Below are 17,951 nucleotides of genomic sequence, written 5' to 3'. Positions count from 1 at the left end.
AGACTGTTGTGTGAGAGAAAAATTAATGTCTAGCTTGAAAGAGCCATGTTGTTTTTTCTATCTCTTTGTTACAGAAACTTGAGCTATCCCCTAACTAAAAAGAAAGGCTTTCATGTCAGAGGAACAGAATACAATAAATGCATGGAAGAAGAGTCTGGAATATAGGGGACCAGTGACCATATCATGAAGTGCATAGACATGTTAAATGAAGCTGGTAAAGTAGATGGATCTCACATCACAAAGGAAGTTGAATGCTAAACTGATTTATTTGGACTTCTTTCATGAATACAACTAGGAACTGTTCAAAAAGGTTTTGAGCCAAAGAAGGCAGAATCAACAATGCTTTAGGAAAATCTTCCTGGAAATCATATATTTGATGGAGGGAATGTTTACAGATTAGCAGTGAAGATAGGAGGATATTATAGTAGTCCAGGAAGAGTAGGTCTGAAGAAGGATAAGTGATTGTAAATATGAATGTGATTGGAATGAAAAGGAAGAGATGAATTGAGGAACACTTAAGATTGCTGTCTTATTACCAAAGACCTTGAAAGCCTTATCAGTATTGAAGGTTATTTGTTAAACATGATCTTTATCAAAATAAGTCATCTGCCTTACCTTAGAAATCAACCTACTGCAAAAACTGGATAAACAGAACTTGGTGGTTATGGGTGTTGACTTCTGAAAAAACTGGAAAAGTTTCCTTTCCAGTATATACTCTAGTATATAGCTATATACGACATTAATTTTATATTATTTTACTTCTTTTCATTTATTTAATTTTTTAAACTTAATTTAGCATATAGGGAAGTATGTTAATCAGTAGCTATCTTCAGATTATACTTTAAGAAAGGTTGTCACTCTGGAAGGTGTATGTACTACAGCCTCTGAAAACCTTTCTTTGTGAAGGGGTTCTTTTTGGCTACAACCACAAGAAATAGTCCTTTTGGACATGTGTCATGTATTTACATTTCAATCTGAAATTATGTGTTTCTCTTGCTTAGAGATATATGATAGTCTACTTATAGACTACAGAAAAAAACTTTCACAAAAACCTTTTTCACCTTACAATCTCTTATGGATTTAGTGCTGATTTTATATAGTATTTTGCCTAGGATCTAGATAGGTAACGTTCTAGAAATTTCCAGACTGTAGGGGTTAAGATAAGTGTTATATTCATGAGTGAATTTGACAAACTAATGATGTTAAGAGCTAATGTTATAAAACTGAACTGGCCTGTATATCCCTGTTTCAAAGAAACCATGAAAATAATCATTATTTATTTGTTGATTTTTGGTTAAGTAATAAATGGTGTCATATAAGGCATAAAAACTGGGAAAGAAAACATTTCATTTGTTCTTAACTGTTATATATTCAAGTGAGACAAATGAGAATCTCAGTATTCTTCCTAAATAGTAAGATGGTGTATTATATTTTTATTTTGTTTACTTGTTTCAGGTAATTGTATTAATATTAGAATGGAATCTATTGGTTAACAAAAATATCCAGCCACATACATTTTGCATAAATGTTTTGTGGGACAAAAAGTTTACAGTGTCAACATAAGCCCATTCACCTGGTAGTGTCCATCCATTGGCTCTACCTAGATTTGCCTTCTGTGTCATTTAAGATAAATCTTCTACGTTAAAGTCACTCCAAAAGTAGAGTCATATTATAAATGCATACAACTTAGGTATATTCGGCATACACTCTCCATCCTCTTCTTTGACCATAAAGAGGGTCAGGGGAGAGAGCTAGGAAAAAAGAGCAATTTAAATAGTTCTGGACATTGTAGTCAGACATATACCTGGAAGTATCAGGTGAGAACCATATCTCCTTTCCCCTGTTTGAGTTTCTATTATCCTTCCATAACTTGAACAGTACATTTAAAAATAAACTTTTTAAATATAATATGGCCATCAAACAGGAGGCTACTACTTTACATTTTCTACTGCTTGATGGAAAACAAATAGCCATTTATCAAAATAGGGTGGAAACTTCAGTGCTGGGCTGATGGAAGTTGGTATATCATGCTAGAGTAATAGTTTCAGGGTAATGTGATTTTCAGATTATGTCCCTACAGTTAGAACCCAATCTGTAGATAAAATAGAACTGCATTTAATATGGAGGCTATTGCATCCTCGAATTTTTTCCTTCTGTAAGCTAAAGCACCTAAATGTATCAACATTCCCCAAGTATGACATGCTTTTCATGTCGTTAGTTTGGTTAGAGTTGCCTTTCACCAAATGCATATAGTTTGCTAGTGTTCCTTTCAAGTAACGTTCGAGCCTGCTAATATCTCATACGTGCTATGATCTGTACAGAGAATAATGGGGCACCACACTTCTTTAGTGTGGGATGTTCCCCAGCTGTTAGACTTTTCATTTTGAGATACTACTGATTTTTTTTTAGACCTACTTTAAAAAGATAAGTACAGTGGTCCTGAGTTTCTCAAACTGTAGTCATGCCTAGGCCACCGTTTGGATTAAGCTTGTATCTGAGTTTCACCACCCACCTCCACGGGTTTTGCCCCTTCTTGATAACACTTGTGCTATGAATTAGTTATCTATTATGTTTTAAATTAAGTAAGCTTATTTAAATAAGAAGCTACAGAAAACCAGTATCACTTGAAGGTAAAGGTAAAATTTAATACAATATAAAGTCAACAAATGCAAAAACTATTATATTCTTAACCTGAAGACTCTGTACCTAAGTATGGTTCTTTATTAAAAGGTCCATCAGCTCTTTTAGAGAAATATCTCTAATTTTATAGTTGTAATAGCTGCTACTGCACCTCGTCAGAACTCACCACATAACTGCCTTCTAAGGGGAGGCCATAGAGTAAAGAGTTAGATACAGATTTACATCCTAACTAATATTGCTCTGCAATTTGGGTCAAGTTACTTATCCACTCTGAGCCTCAAAATTCTAATTTCTAAAATGGGAACAGTAATACCCATCTTATTAAAACTAGTGAGATGATAAATATAATGTGCCAAGCACATGATAAAATGCTCAGCATTGGTTACTACTGCAGCTCTTGTTTGTTTTATTTTCCCGTCCAGTGTCCAGCTATGTTTAAATCCAGATGGCCTTCCAAGTCAAGTTAATTACGCATGGTAAAAATTATACTATCAAAGCATGTGTATTTTATTATGTTTAATAACTTACAATCAAATAATGTTCATCATCTGAAATTCCTGTGTTTGGCTTGAGAAAGTAGATGAGTGGTACAGTTTTCAGACAAGAGATGGACTAAAAAAGAAGCAGATTTGCCGAGCAAAGAAAATGAGAAGTTCTGTTTTGACTAGGTTATATTTAAAATACTCAACAGACATCAAAGCAGATATATCAAGATATATGTGTCTGGAGTTCCTGGGAGAAGTGAGGTCTAGAGATAAAGATTTGAGAGTCCTAAACGTTTGGGATGTATGGTTATGATTTTGAAGTGAGAAAGTCAGCATAGGTGGGTGTTCCTCTTCAACAAGGCTTGAGTAGTTCCTAATGTGGAGCTTTAAATAACAAATACAGTACAGGTAAAGGAGATAGTATTATACTACAGAGTTCCATACTTTATTCTTTAATAGATTATAACAGCTATAGGAAAATGAGTTCAGTTCATTTTTGAGTCTGTATTTTATGGATTATACATGAATTTAATTAATAGCTAAGTGATTCCTCTCTGGACTCTTAACTCATCTGAACAATTTTAGTTTCTGTTCCTGACAACTTTAGTATTATATCAGTTTGGTTTTAAATTATAAATAGTATTGGGGGGAAAGTTCCAAATCATACTTTAAATGAAACTTTTCTGTTCCTGTATAATCATTGAATCAAAAGAATTTGTTGGGAGCCTTTTAAGTCATAGATTCCAACTTTATAGTCCAGGCAAGTAGAAAAAACAGACACATGAAACCATAATAGAGCAATTATTTGGGTGACTGTGATAGTCATTAGTTCTGTTCACCAAATATTTCCAGCTCTCTGCCTTCTGGGCACATGGTAAAATTGTACTTCAATAACTATAGCTGAGTGAGGCCATGAGACTAGGTCTCACCAGCAAGTTTTGATTAAAAATGTCATGTGTAATTTCCGAGCCGGAGAACTTTCTTTCCTTCTGCCACAGTGATTGGCAGTATTGGTAGCAGCCCTGTCATCCTAGGTCTTGGAATGGAGACAGCACAGAGTGGAGCCCCCAGGCCACTCCTGATGGACATATGAGAAATGTTGAATGAGACATAAGTGCATGAATGAGAAATTAAAGCTTTGTTGCTTTAAGTCACTGAGATGTTGGGGTACTTACTACCACAGTATAGGTTAGGCTTAACCTGAGTGATGGAATGCAGAAACTTGTCCAAATATAGCATGTTCTTAGCACCATCACAGTACTGTTAAAAAAATAAGGAACCTCAGACCCAAGACAACATAGGTTGAAAGGTTCAGTGCCAGTGCCACAAAGTGAGTATACCTTTACTGTAAACAGGGTAGAGGATCAGAATAAGCCACTGCTTAGCTACGTTTTTACAAACTTAAAAATATAGAACATATTTCCACGTGTTACAACCAGAAAGTTTCATTTTTCTCACTTCACACTATCAGTGTAATTGTATAGTATAGAAACTTTAGGGAAAGTGTATAATCTTCAGTGATTTTGCAAACAAATTAATATCTTTTGTAATAAAAATACCATTTTCAGGTTTTTCTCAAGCAGGTAGGAAGAGTTGATTTTATTATTCACAGAGCTATTTAACAACTGGTCTTTTATAAGCCCATCTTGTGCCAGTCAAATGGAGTCCAGCTCCCACTTTGAAGGTTAAGAGAGAAAACACTCAGAGATTTGACATCACTTCACCCCACCTAATGACTTCACTTTCCGTTTGACTTGCTTTTTGTTATTTATTGAACTAAAAAATGTACTATCCAAATTAAAGTTGTAGTCTTTGCTTCCACCAAATATGCTAAGATTAACCACAATGCAGATGATCCAAAAACTCATAAATTGGGTAAGTTTTAGTCATAGAATTTTCAAGGTGGAGATAGAGTAAGATAGTCCCTTTTGTTCCTTGATCAAATAATTCGTTATGTTTTTATCCATTGTTCAGTTGTAAACTGACAGAGAATATTAGCCAAATGAAGCATAATAGGAATTCATGGTCCATGTCTATGCCCAATGTCTGTCTCCTCATGATTTCTCTCTATATTTCCTGGAGTCTTAGTGTAGTGTTTGCTTACACTACATGAATAGCATCTAAGGAAGAAATAAATACTGGTCTTTCAAGCTATTGTTTGCAAAGCATCTCCCCTGTACCTTATTAATGGCAAACTAAATAGTATTCCACTTAAAAAGAAATCTTTACAATACTAGTAAAGGTATAGCAATATCAAGTAAGGAAGTAGGAGACTTCGGTCCAAGTGTTAGCTGTGTCATTTACTAAACTATATTCTTTGTTTAACATCTTTCAAATGTGTCTCCTCCTTTATATGTCCCTGTCACTGCCTTGGTTTAAGACCTTGTTACACAGTTCCCCTCCAGACTTCACACAGCTGCCAGAGTGACCCTTCTAAGATGTTAATCACTTCAAGCCTTTTAATGAGTCCCTACAGTTTTCAGGATACCATCCAAACCCCTTAGCATAGTACACAGAGCTTTTCATGAGCTGCCCCTTGCCTAACTCTGGCTCTGAGGTTGTAAACTGGCAGGCTGTTAGTAGAATTCAGCTCGTATGTGTGTTTGGTCTGGTTAGCACCATGTTTTCTTTGAAAATTGGTATAAATGTTAATTTAAAAATTGAGAGGTTTCTGGCCCCTCTTGAAATTAGAAGATTATCTTCTCACATGTTGGCAATTGGCTGTTCTGTCCTCTTTAGAGAGGACATTCATTCTTTAATTTACCACTGTCCTCCCCCATTGACATTTCACCCTTTATGTAACTTGTGGGCATTTGAGTTTGCATCTCCCTCTGTCCTTTCCTCCAGACAGTCATGTTCATTCTTTATAGCACTGAGTTATATACCAAGGTCGTTCAAAGTTTAATTCTTACTCTTGCCTGGAGTGTGCTCCTGTCCTTCTGTTTCTTTATCTCATTGACCCATTCACTTCCTTGTTGCTTTTTTCAGAAAACTCACTCAGCCCACCCTTCTTTGTACCCGCATCACCTTATTCTATCACATTTATAGTATTTGTTGATTTGTTTGTCTGAACCTCTCATGAGGTAGTAAAGTCCTTGCGGGCATAGACAGTGTATGATTGTTTTTGTGTCACAGTTTGGGCTCAAAGGAGCCTTTGTCAGCCTCAGTGTCATCATTTATAAAATGATGAGCACATGATCATAAAGGAGATCAGATGACCTTCAGGAGTTCTTCTTATTTGAATGTCTGTTCTCTCTTGTTCATTTTTGGGAATCTGGGGTCAGAGGCAGCTTTGAACCGATTTTAACCAGAGCTCAAATACATACTAAACAAGACTCAAGGGAATTAAGGCATGTGGTGTCCTAAAATGCTAAGTAACAAAGGTATTCCCCTCCAAAAGGACCACATGCTTTGGTTAGTCATTCCTACATAGAAGCTGACTGTGTAACAGATCATTGTCGAACGGCAGCCAAAAGCTAATCTGTTAGGCATCTGATGACATTTAATGGAAAGGAATTATTGATGCTTCAAAGGGAGCATCTATTTAACCTTAACAACTCCCTCTTTAACATCATAAGGAAGAAAAAGGGAAGGTGAGGAAATATGTCAGACAAAATTAAATCTGAATCAGATGCTACAATTGAGGTTAGTTGCCATGAAAAAACCCAGAATAGTTTGGGAGGAGATGGTACCAAGATCAGTTCCCATGACAATGAATGCCTTAAAACTATTTGACCCAGAAATTCTATCTCCAGGAATTTATCAAATTAATAATAATAATAATAATAACAACCACGTATGTACACAATGATCTACATAACAATAAAAAAAGAAACAATTTAAATGTCCATTGTTAGGATATTGTTTAAGTCAATGGTTTTAAAACAGTACTTTTTAGAGTATAGAGTTCCATAGGACTGTGTTGATAACCATCTCAGGAAAACCTGGCCTTCCATCACCACTTCAACCAGAATAGTTTCACTTTTATTTGTTGTATATATTAAGGTTACATGTGAAACTTTCTTTAAAAATTCCGCTTATAAAAGCAAAATTTGAAAACCACTGGATTCAATAAATTATAGTAATTCATGCAAAAATAGATAAGGGAATGTGTGTTAATGTGTGTTAACAGTTCAGATTATCTTTGGGTAGTGACTAGGTAGTTTTTTTTTTTTTCTTACTTGGGTTTGTTTATTTTCCATGTTGTCTACAGATAACATAAACTTATTTTTGTAACCAAACAAAAAATGGCTCTTGAAAAAAAACCTTAGTTGACAGAAATAGTCTACAAGCCACTGAGAAGTTCCCACCTTACCAATTTTGGCATTCAAATCATAGGTTTGTAAACCTGCTACTGTTTGGAACTTTTTTTCCATGAAATATCATAAATTGTTGATAACATTGAATATACAGCCCAGCCCCCTCATTTTATATTTAAAGAAACTATAATTCAAAATATTTTGGTAAATAGAAGCTAGAGGTTGGGGTCTATGATCTATCTTCTGATGTCATGTGCTTTTTCTTTATCTACACAATTTATAAATAATCATAATTTTCATTCCTCTCATTTCTGCCTACCTTGTTGGAACATTTATCATTGTTTTCTTGCTTTTTTTTTTTCTTATGAGTGAAAACTAATTTTTTTGAAGTGCCAGTGGTCAAAACTTTTCTATTTAGAAAAATTGGCACAAACTAGGACATTAAAATGTCCTAAAACTGTCATGTGACTCATTGTTCTGATTTATACAGTTAGAGTTTCCTGATCTACCTTATTCCTCTAATTCATTAAATGTGTATGTTCACTCAGATTTAAATTTGGTGTTGGACTGGATTGACCTCAAATAATCCTCACTGCTTGCCTTCACTTTTGGCATCTAAATGGTAGACATTAGATACATGTTCCATCTGCCCCACCTTCCTCCTCAGACATGAATGTACTTGGGAAATTCTCTGTTTTATTTGTGTTTTAGAATCTTAACTCATCTCTGAGTTATCTTGCTATGAGTACATTGACCCCCTCCCTCAAATGTAATAGCTTTATATAAAATTTTTTACATAAATGTATGTATGTCAGTACTTTCCCATGGTTCTTTTTTGTTTTAATGGTGAGACAAAAATTGGGTAGCCAGTTGAACTCAGAGACTCTGAACAAACAGTGTGAGGTAATGTGTTTCAAAAGGAAAATGGGAAGTTTCAGAAATATCAGTTCCCCCCCTCAACCCTTTACCAACCTCCAGCCAAACCAAAACAAAACAGTAATTCATAATGAAAAACAATCAGAACAAATAAATAGAAGTCTTTGTTGAAGGTGATATTTGTTATTGATAGTCCTATTTATGATCAAACCTAGAAATGAGAGAGGCTTTGTAGAGCATTCTTTTTAAAGCATTTCCTCTAGATATCTTGACATCTTAATTAAAATGCAAACCTTTCAGGCATGTATCGTATAAAGAATATTTTACTTACAGGAATTACAACTTAAAACTGAAGTCATTAATTAGTGTTTTTAGCAAAATAATTCCTTTGAAGATCACGTGTAGTAGATTTGGGGTAAATTTTAAAATATTTTTAAGTGTCATGGTTTCATAAACTCTTTTCTAATTTAGCCACTCTACTTGTTTTAATACATTAGAGCTGCTGTCCGTTTACTCTGAGAATCAAGCACAGGTCATGGATGTAAAAGTGAAATAAGATTTGTAAACAATCAATTTAATAACATGGACTTAAATGCAAATGTATTTTCTCATGGATAAACCTTTGATACCATACATCAAAGTGTTTCCAATGAAGCATTCAAAGCTAGGAATGACTATGCCACTAGCAGAACTTTATTATGAAATATTCTTAGGATGCTTCCCAATTAAAATTTTAGGTAAAATGCCTAAAATACCTACATACTTTGAGAATAGTAGCACCACTTGGTTTTATTTTCAAGATAATATTTAAGAAATATTTATTAATATGCACCATACAACTTTTAATGCATACATAGGCATATTACTTCATTTAGTTTTTATTCAAACCCTGTGAGAGAGGGAGATGGGAAGATTATCCAAAAGTGAGGATAGTGAGGTGAGTAACATCCTCAAAATTTCATGGCTATGCACAGGCCTAGAAATTCTTGCATTATTTTATTTCCTAGTACCTGCCCAGCATTACTTCCATGAACCTTTTAGCCTCTATAAATGAGTATGCATTCCCTAGAATTTCTTACAACTTAACAAAAGCAAGTTGTAAAATTGTACATATTTTATAGTGCCAATTATTTAAAAGCAGGTCACAAACTAGCATATATTTCCTGTTGATCCATCAAGGCTCTGACAGTTACCTATAAACTGTTAATGTTAGCTCTAGCTACCTCTGATGCACGTGAGGGGTGGACCTGGCTATGCAGGGTGGGCAGTGTAAATGTCTCAAGGATCCTAGCCTTACCTGAAGTACAGTCTAAATATGTTCATGTATGACTTGTGGAGTTAAAAATAATTTTTAAAAAGCCTTAAGAATGTACAGTTGGATTCTGGGAGCTATTGGACTATACCAAGAAGGAGAAGGGATGGAAAGAGAGGTAAATGGGGGAGTCCCTGCTGTTTTGTGAATAAAAACAGGTCATTACACTAGCTTTGAAATCTCTATGTAATATTTTTCGTAGCTTGTTTTGACCTATTGGTTGACGGAAACAAAGGAATTGTACGTAAGCATCTTTTCAGAATCATTCTGATTTGTTCTTGTTTTGGGAAATACTCGGCAATCAAAGAGAAATTGGCTGTGATGCTGTATTGTGCAATAAATTAATATCAATCAAATAGGGGTTTGTTTGTTTCATCACAATAGGCTTGGTAAATTAAAAGTAATAAATTCAGTTGAAAACCATGAGTATGTTCTTGTAATTCTGTACTGGCTTTTTGGTTTTTTTTTTTTTTTTTTTTTTGGTCCTGTTGGTAATTCCTTTGGGCTTTTTTTAGAGGGGCGGAGGCAGGGACTGATTACCTCTGCTTTCACTCCACCCTCCTGGAATGTAACATCTGATTTACAAAAACTAAAAAACATGACTTTTCACAGGAGCTTGTTATTCCTTTTTTCAGCTTATTTGAATCAGAAGTGGGATTAGTTTAAGATACCCCTGTCCTTGGCATGTGTTCCTTTAGAAAAACCAGATGATCCAGCCCTTAATTCCTGGTTAGTAAGATAATACCCATTGCTGGGTGAGGCTCTAGAGATGGAATAATTTGGCACAACACATCTCTGACTGAAATCTAAATGTGACTCTTGGGACCAGTGGACTGTGAATTGGTCTGTCTGTGTGACTCTCAGTTTCCTTTGTCATCTAATCAGCTTTATGTCTGAAATGTCTGAGGAAGCTCCCTGTTATAGTTCTGTGACCTTTCTGACTCACACATTTGCTGTCTGACAACTTGTCACCTTAATTCTCTGCCCAAAGCAACCAGCAGTGGTCCTCACCCTCACTTAGTGGCTTTCAGAAGTGATTCCTTAAGATGTACTTTTTATGATACAAACAACCATCAGCATTTGTGATAGCAAGAACAATTACATCAATAGTAACAGTGGCCACCATTTATTTAGCACCACTGTGTTTCCACCATTACTATATAAATTCTCCGTACTCTTTACTAGTCTTTACCCATTACCCTCTCTATCCTTTATTACAGTCTTGCCAGGTAGGTCTTATTATTCCCCTTTGATACATGACACATGAAGAAACTGAGGCACAGAGCTTTCCCAAAGATTCATGACGAAGTATGGACTTAGATCCCTGTCTATATAACATGCTCTAAAAGAAGCCTGCCAAATAGCAAATCGCACTCTGCAATGGCTACAGTGAGGTTCCATTGAACGTGTATAGCTATCAAAATCAGTTCTGCACAGCATTGCAGGTTCTTGTTAATTTTGAGGTTGACCTTAACTTAAATGTGAGTTGAATTATTAAAAGATACTTTTATTTTTCTTGGCATTTTGCTGTTTCAAAATCCTATTAAATGCCCTTTTTTCAGATATTTATACTAACCTGATGATCTACTAGAGGTATATAGTTGTTCTATCATAGAAGTGGTTCAGAAAAGTTGTTTGCCGCTGGCCTCTGTTCCTCAAGAAGTAAAACAATGTCAGTTTATAGCCACCAGTTTGGAAAAGTGGGATGAGTTTTATTTGGTCAAAATCATATCATGGCTAAAGAAGAGTTAAGAATATAGGTTTTAGAATCATGAACTATATTATCTACTATCTTAACTTTAGGCAAATTACTTCATATCACCAAACTTCATTTTCTTCCTCTGTTAAAGGACATAATGAGAGGTCTTAGCTGATAATAATTTGGTTGTTTGTTCATCATGTTTTAGTGATGAATGAGATAACCCATATATAATGCACAGCCTACCATGTGTCCAATGGTAATAAATCTTTCTTGTTATTATTAGTATAATTTTTATTTGAAAATAACTGAGTTATAGTTATATAACATAATTAATAGTGACTACACTTGACACTGTAAAACGTGTTGCTACAGATGATACAACATTGTAGGGTTTTGATGAAAGTTTTTCATTCTTAGCAAGATTTCAAATGCATAGTAATGTGTAGTGTGTATCTTGAAGACCTTATCAAAAGGCTTCCTTAAAGATTTCTTAATTGGTAGTAAAAATAGAACGAAGGACAGAATTCATTGTTTGCAACTTTGGTCATGTGAAAATGTATTTTTTCCATTGCTGCTTAGATCAGATGAAAAAAAGCTTATTTAACATCATTATTCTGGTAACATGAACCATCTCTTTGGTCCTGAATGCCAAAGATCTGGATATTATGTCAGTGTCAATAGGAAGCTTAAGGCAGAAAAGAACAAGTAGAGATGTGTGTGTCAGTCGGGGTTCTCCAGAGAAAAGAACCAATAATAGAAGTGTGTATGTGTGGTGTGTACATACATATACTTACACCTATACATATTCGTAGATGTAAATGTCTTCTTTTAAGGGATTGGATGATACAGTTCTGGGGACTGGCAGGTCTGAAATATGTGTAGCAAGCAGGCTGGAAACTCCAATAGGCATTAATGCTGCAGTCTTGAGGCAGAATTCTTCTCTGGGAAACCTCAGTTTTTGCTCTGAGGCCTTCCACTGCTTGGCTAAGACCTCCTCGTGTTATCAAGGGCGTTCTCCTTTACTGAGAGTCAGCTGGCTGGAAATAGTAATCATATCTACAGAATGCCTTCACAGCAACGCCTAGATTAGTGTTTGACTGTATAACCTGGTGCTCTAGCCCAGGCAGTTGACACGTGAGACTGCAGTCACAGGGAAGAAACAGGATGTACATGAGAAGATTCAGACAGAGGAATATCAAGAGAGGTGTGCAATAGAGGGTTGTTAAAAGAATGCAGATAACTGAAGATGACCACCTGAAGCCATTGATGACTGGTTGAAAATTGTGGGACCGATACAATATGGAAGAGGTAGAGTTGACCACAGTTGGTCACCAGTTGAACAGTTATGTAATCAACAGTGAAATCCTGTCATCAATAATTTATTGACCATCTGCATTCTAGGTTGGCCTATGTAGGGTTTTACCAACCTAATTAGTATATATGTTATGTTACATATCTAGGATTTTTTTTTTCTTTTTAGTTATGCTGCCATGGAGTACTTATTTTTTGGTGATTTTTGGTGCCTCTTTGCCAGCCTTGTTCTCCTGCCCTCTTTTACCCTACCTTTTCACAGTTCTCATCAAAATATTCTTAGATAGGAAATTGGAAGCGAAGGGCTTACATATTGAAAAGATCTGTCAATAGAATTGGTATTCCATCCATTCTTAAGGTTTCAGTGATAATGGGGAAAAAGAGAAACATTTACAGTGCAAAATCATTGTCTGAGGCTTATCCAACTGATGAGGAAATCTGTGTTTGGAAATAGTTTACAACCCATGATCCTAGAGCAACAAGGGAAAGATAGCATATCTCTCTTGCCTCTTTCAAGATTTTCTCTTTGAATATGACATGCAACTTGAATATGACATGCCTAGATATATGTTGTTTGTTTCTTTCTTCAGGTGTTCTATGGCTTGGTGTGCTATGACCTTCCTGGTTATGTGACTCTTTGCCATTAATTATGGAAAATTCTCAGACAATATTGTTTCAGATATTTCTTCTATTTCCTTTTCCTTCTCCTTCTGGTATTCCAATACACCTATGTTATACCTTATGAAATTGTCTCACAGTTCTTGGATATTTTGTTCTATTTTTCATTCTTTTAGTGCTTTGCATTTCAGCTTAATAGTTTCTATTGGGCTATTCTCGAGCTCATTGATTTTTTTCAATGGCCATATCCAGTCTATTGATGAGCCCATCAAATATATTCTCCATTTCTGTTAATGGTGCCTTTGATTTCTAGCATTGCATTTTGGCTTTTCCTTGGAATTTCTTTCTGCATACATTACTCATCAGCTCTTGAAAATGGTCTACTTTTTCTATTAGCACTCTTAACATATTCCTCATAATTATTTTAAATTCCTTGTGTAATGATTCTAACATCTATTCCATATCTAAGTCTGGTTCTGATGCTTGCTTTTACTCTAAAGATTGTTTTTTCTTGCTATCTGGCATGCCATATAATTTTTTATTGAAAGCTGACATTTTGTAATGAGGAATAAGAGTTAAAGTGAAAAGGGCATTAATGTGAGGATTTATGTTAATATGACTAGGGGTTGTACTAAGTTTAATGTTTATTATATCTCAGGATATCAGGAACTTCAGATTCCCCTGGTACCTTTGTTTTGGTGTCTCCTCTTATCTTTAGGCTTCTCTGAGTACATCTTGTCAAAGAGAGCCTACCTCTTCCAGCTCTTGCAGTTATAACTCACTGTTGTTTTACCAAAGTCCTGTTGGTGTAGTGGTATGGTGATATACTTTCATTATTAAATCTTTTAGCGGGCGTGTGTCTCTGGGCTGTGACATTCCTGAGTATTTTTCTGCTGTTAAAACTTTGTTTCCCTCCCTTGTTACGTGAGATAAGAAGGGTAGAGGGGGCTGGAGCCTGAGAAATATCCTTACCCCAGGTGAGACTAAGCTCAGCTCCTCTTTTTCCTTAGGGAGTAGGCTTTTGTAATAGAAAGGCTCTGGGCAACTTGCACAGTGATGACTCTTTCTCTCCCCCCAAATCTGGAGGAGAATCTTTGGCATGAGAACCTGCTGGGGTTCCTAGAAGTAAAATCCAGGAAAGGGTGGGGATTCCTCAAGACTATACCCACGTAAGTTTCTCACTGTCAAGCAACATTCAGCCTCCAGAATTTCATTAAAATTCTCACCTAAATGTTACTACCAATTTATGACTCCAGAAGCCTAAACTCCAGGTAAGCAGAACTCAACTATGACTCTGAATTGACCTGTCTCTCCAGATTTGGGGTGGTGGTTTGCCCTGCAATTTTCGTTATCTGAAGGTCAGAGAAAAGTTATTGATTTTCACTTTCTTCAGCTCTTTCTTTCTTTCTTTTTTAAAAGATTTTATTTATTTATTCATGAGACAGAGAGAGAAAGAGAGGCAGAGACACAGGCAGAGAGAGAAGCAGGCTCCATGCGGGGAGCCTGGAGCCTGATGTGGGACTCGATTCTGGGACTCCAGGATCATGCTCTGGGCATGAAGGCAGGCACTCAACTGCTGAGCCACCCAGGCATCCCAGTTTAGCTTTTTCTTATAAGGATAGGGGTGATGACTTCCCAGCTCTTTACACATAAGAAGTGAAATGAACTTGACCTCCCTCCTGTGATAAATTTATTGAATCCATAAACAAATGGAGAATTGAAACATTCTTTTTTGACTAAATTCCATTTTTGCAATTGAAAAACTATAAAAATGAAGTTATATATATTACATGGGATTATATATAGAGTGAATACTTTTATTAATTTAAGAAAATCAGGGACGACTGGGTGACTAAGTGGTTGAGCATCTGCCTTCAGTTCAGGGCATGATCCCGGGGTCCAGGGATTGAGTTCTGCATCTGGCTCCCTGTGAGGAGTCTGCTTCTCCCTCTGCCTTTGTCTCTGCCTCTCTCTGTGTGTGTGTCTCTCATGAATAAACAAAAATATTTAAAAAATAAAATAAAATCAAAACTTTACTATCTATATTTTATTCATTTTGTAAATGTCTATTGCAGGATTATTACATTTCAAGTGCTGTGATTATATTCTGTGCCATGTGATTGCAAGGATTCTCTGGTAAAAAGCAATCTTTATTACTTGGAACTTTATAAAGCACATCACTAAGACTCAACCTAATGGTTACTTAATTGAAAAATAATTGGAAAAAAATCTGTTTCACTTTATATTTGCACAAAGGGAGAATTTTTATTATTTGTGACATCTTGTTTAAGATCTCATGTAGTAATTTAGGGAGCTTAGGGATTTAAAGTAGTACAAAGAAGTCTGACTTCTTCACAATTTTCCTTAAATAAATCATAGTTTTATTCTTTTGTGTATTCAATCCTTAGAGATTTTTAAAATGCTACAAAATTACCACCCTCAGGAATCTTGGCAGGTACAAATACACTCTTCCTTAAATATAATAGTAACGTGACTTTTAAAAGGTTAATATAGTACATTCACATAATAATTACTTTGTTGGGCTTTTATTTATTCGGTTAAGTCGATTATGCATTTGTTTATAAGACTTTAAAATCAGAGGGTGAATATGAATAAACTCACGTAGAAAATAAATAAACCTTATTGGTAGCTTTTCACTTCTCCAAACATTTAAGTGTGTTAAAACACAAGCGCAAAATATGCTTGTGTATCGTTTTTTTCTGAGATGTATCAAGATTTTCAAAAACAAAATAAAACAAAAAGATGGGAGGCACTGTGATGGAAAGATGAAAGGACATGAGTTTAAAGACCTGGTTTCTATGCCTGATTATGCCACAAATTTGTATGACTTTGAGGTTCATTTACTACCCCTATAGACCTCTTAAAATTTCATTTGTAAATGAGAATGCTGGAGGTGGTAGGTAATTAAGAGGAGTCCTTTCAGTTCATACTTGTTTAATTGTATGTCATAGTCCATACCAAGATTATGCAATTATGAAATTTATAAAATATTAAGATATATCATTTTCCTATAAAATTTGCCTATATTTTCTTCCTATATTTTTAATTTTATTTTGTTTTTTGGAAGGATAAAAGAACAGAAAGTTTAAATACATTCCCCTAAGTATAATCACAAAGCTATCCTTGGATAAAAACTCATTACTGCCCTTATGTTTAAGCCAGATGGATAGACACTTGGGTAGAATTCTTGGGCCAGCAGAATAGACCATTTTCCCTCAGACTGTAGCTACTCTTGTACTACTTTCCTGTTTGCATTTATATCTGAGGTATAGCCAGACCTATTCTTTTAAAATTTGTATACACCTGATTGATTACTTACTAACTTTATTTGACAAACCATCTTAATTTATTAGATGTTGTCCTCTGTGACAGCTGATATGGAAGCACTATGTGTTAAGATTTTTTATTTGAGAAAGATTGAAGGAGAAAAGATATATATGTATATAAAATTTTATATTTATATATACATGTGTATGCTATAGATTTTGTGAATAGGAGGGTGTAGGGCAAGGTGCAGGACTTGACATCTTATGAATAAGACATAAAGGCAAAGCAATACTATCAAAGTTTGTACAGAAGAATGAATTCCATAATTTCTTCTTAGAACAGCATCTCATAGTTGTTCCTTGAAATGGTAGGTTATCTGGCAAATAACAAGTTCTCTTGTCATATACTTTTAGGAAAGTTTGCAGACTCTAACCCTTTTCTGAGATTCACAGTTATGCATTTACATGTTAACTTTATTGAACCAACATTCCCAAATGTGTCTGAATTTAGAACACCACGTTTACTGGAGAGTCTCATGGGATTTTGAAAAACACTTGCCCTGAGCAGTTTCTGATTACAATTATTACTACTTCCAGTAAGTATCCCCCAGAATAATTGAGATTGACTGAATATTTTTCTGCTGAAGAATTCATAGTGTTTCATGGTATTCATTACCCAAAAACTTAAGCTCCAAAATCTAATTTGAAGCAAGTCTTTAAATATGCATTTCACTTTCCCACTGTTTGCCTTTTGGTAATGAAATGACATTACTTTATTTCATATAAATGACATTTTGAATAGTACCATATTTTCAAAATTAATGAAATGATTTAATTTCTTTTTGTAGGTAAAATTAAGTTATAGGTCTGTAAGTTGAACACAGCAGTACTTTTATTCTCTTTCTTACAGGCTAGTTAACATTTGAGTGAACTGAATGCACAGAAATCCTCCTCTTTTTTCTTTTCTTTTTTTTTATTTCCTGTACTCTCTCTCTGCTAGAAAATTCTTATTCCCTTCTTTTTTCATAGTCCTATCCTCCTAAAATCACTTTTGGAAATCATGAGAACAATCTGTCTTTGAACTTATAGGCTGTTAGCCTATCATCTAATATTTGACCCATTTTGCCTGTTTTTTATGTACATGCCTTACCTCCATTCTCGGTTTGCGTACTGTTTGAGAGGTGAGATAGGATATCTGTATCTTCTGTATTCCATGGCATTTAGCAAGAAACTTGTACTTTATTTTTTCAATTTAATTTATTTATTCATTAGACACAGAGAGAGAAGCAGAGACACAGGCAGAGAGAGAAGCAGGCTCCTTGCAGGGAGCCCGACGTGGGGCTCAATCCCAGGACTCCGGGATCATGCTCTGAGCCAAAGGCAGATGCTCAACCTCCTAAGCCACCCAAGGCATCCCCAAACTTGTACTTTATTAGGTATGCATTAGATATTTGCTAAGTT

At 35.2% G+C, this 17,951-nt stretch overlaps 1 protein-coding gene across 17 annotated transcripts in view; it reads left to right on the top strand.

The window, feature by feature from the left end:
• The window catches only part of XRCC4 (X-ray repair cross complementing 4), a 252,062-nt gene that overhangs the window by 157,173 nt on the left and 76,938 nt on the right, over positions 1-17,951 (top strand). For 9 of the 17 annotated variants that reach the window (XR_007409743.1, XR_007409745.1, XR_007409742.1 and 6 more), the window contains one exon: positions 17,763-17,926. The exons of 7 other annotated variants lie outside the window; for them this stretch is intronic. Coding sequence is in view for 6 of the 10 variants with exons in the window: in XM_049108293.1 (XP_048964250.1) it covers positions 17,763-17,926 (164 nt within the window). In the remaining 4 variants the exon portion in view is untranslated. Of the gene's footprint in view, positions 1-74; positions 215-17,762; positions 17,927-17,951 lie in introns of all 17 variants that reach the window. One more of the 17 variants, XM_035714817.2, reaches the window with a different exon arrangement.

The sequence above is a fragment of the Canis lupus genome, chromosome 3 (assembly GCF_003254725.2).
Source record: "Canis lupus dingo isolate Sandy chromosome 3, ASM325472v2, whole genome shotgun sequence".
Lineage (NCBI taxonomy): Eukaryota > Metazoa > Chordata > Mammalia > Carnivora > Canidae > Canis > Canis lupus.
This window is presented reverse-complemented; position numbering and strand designations above follow the sequence as displayed.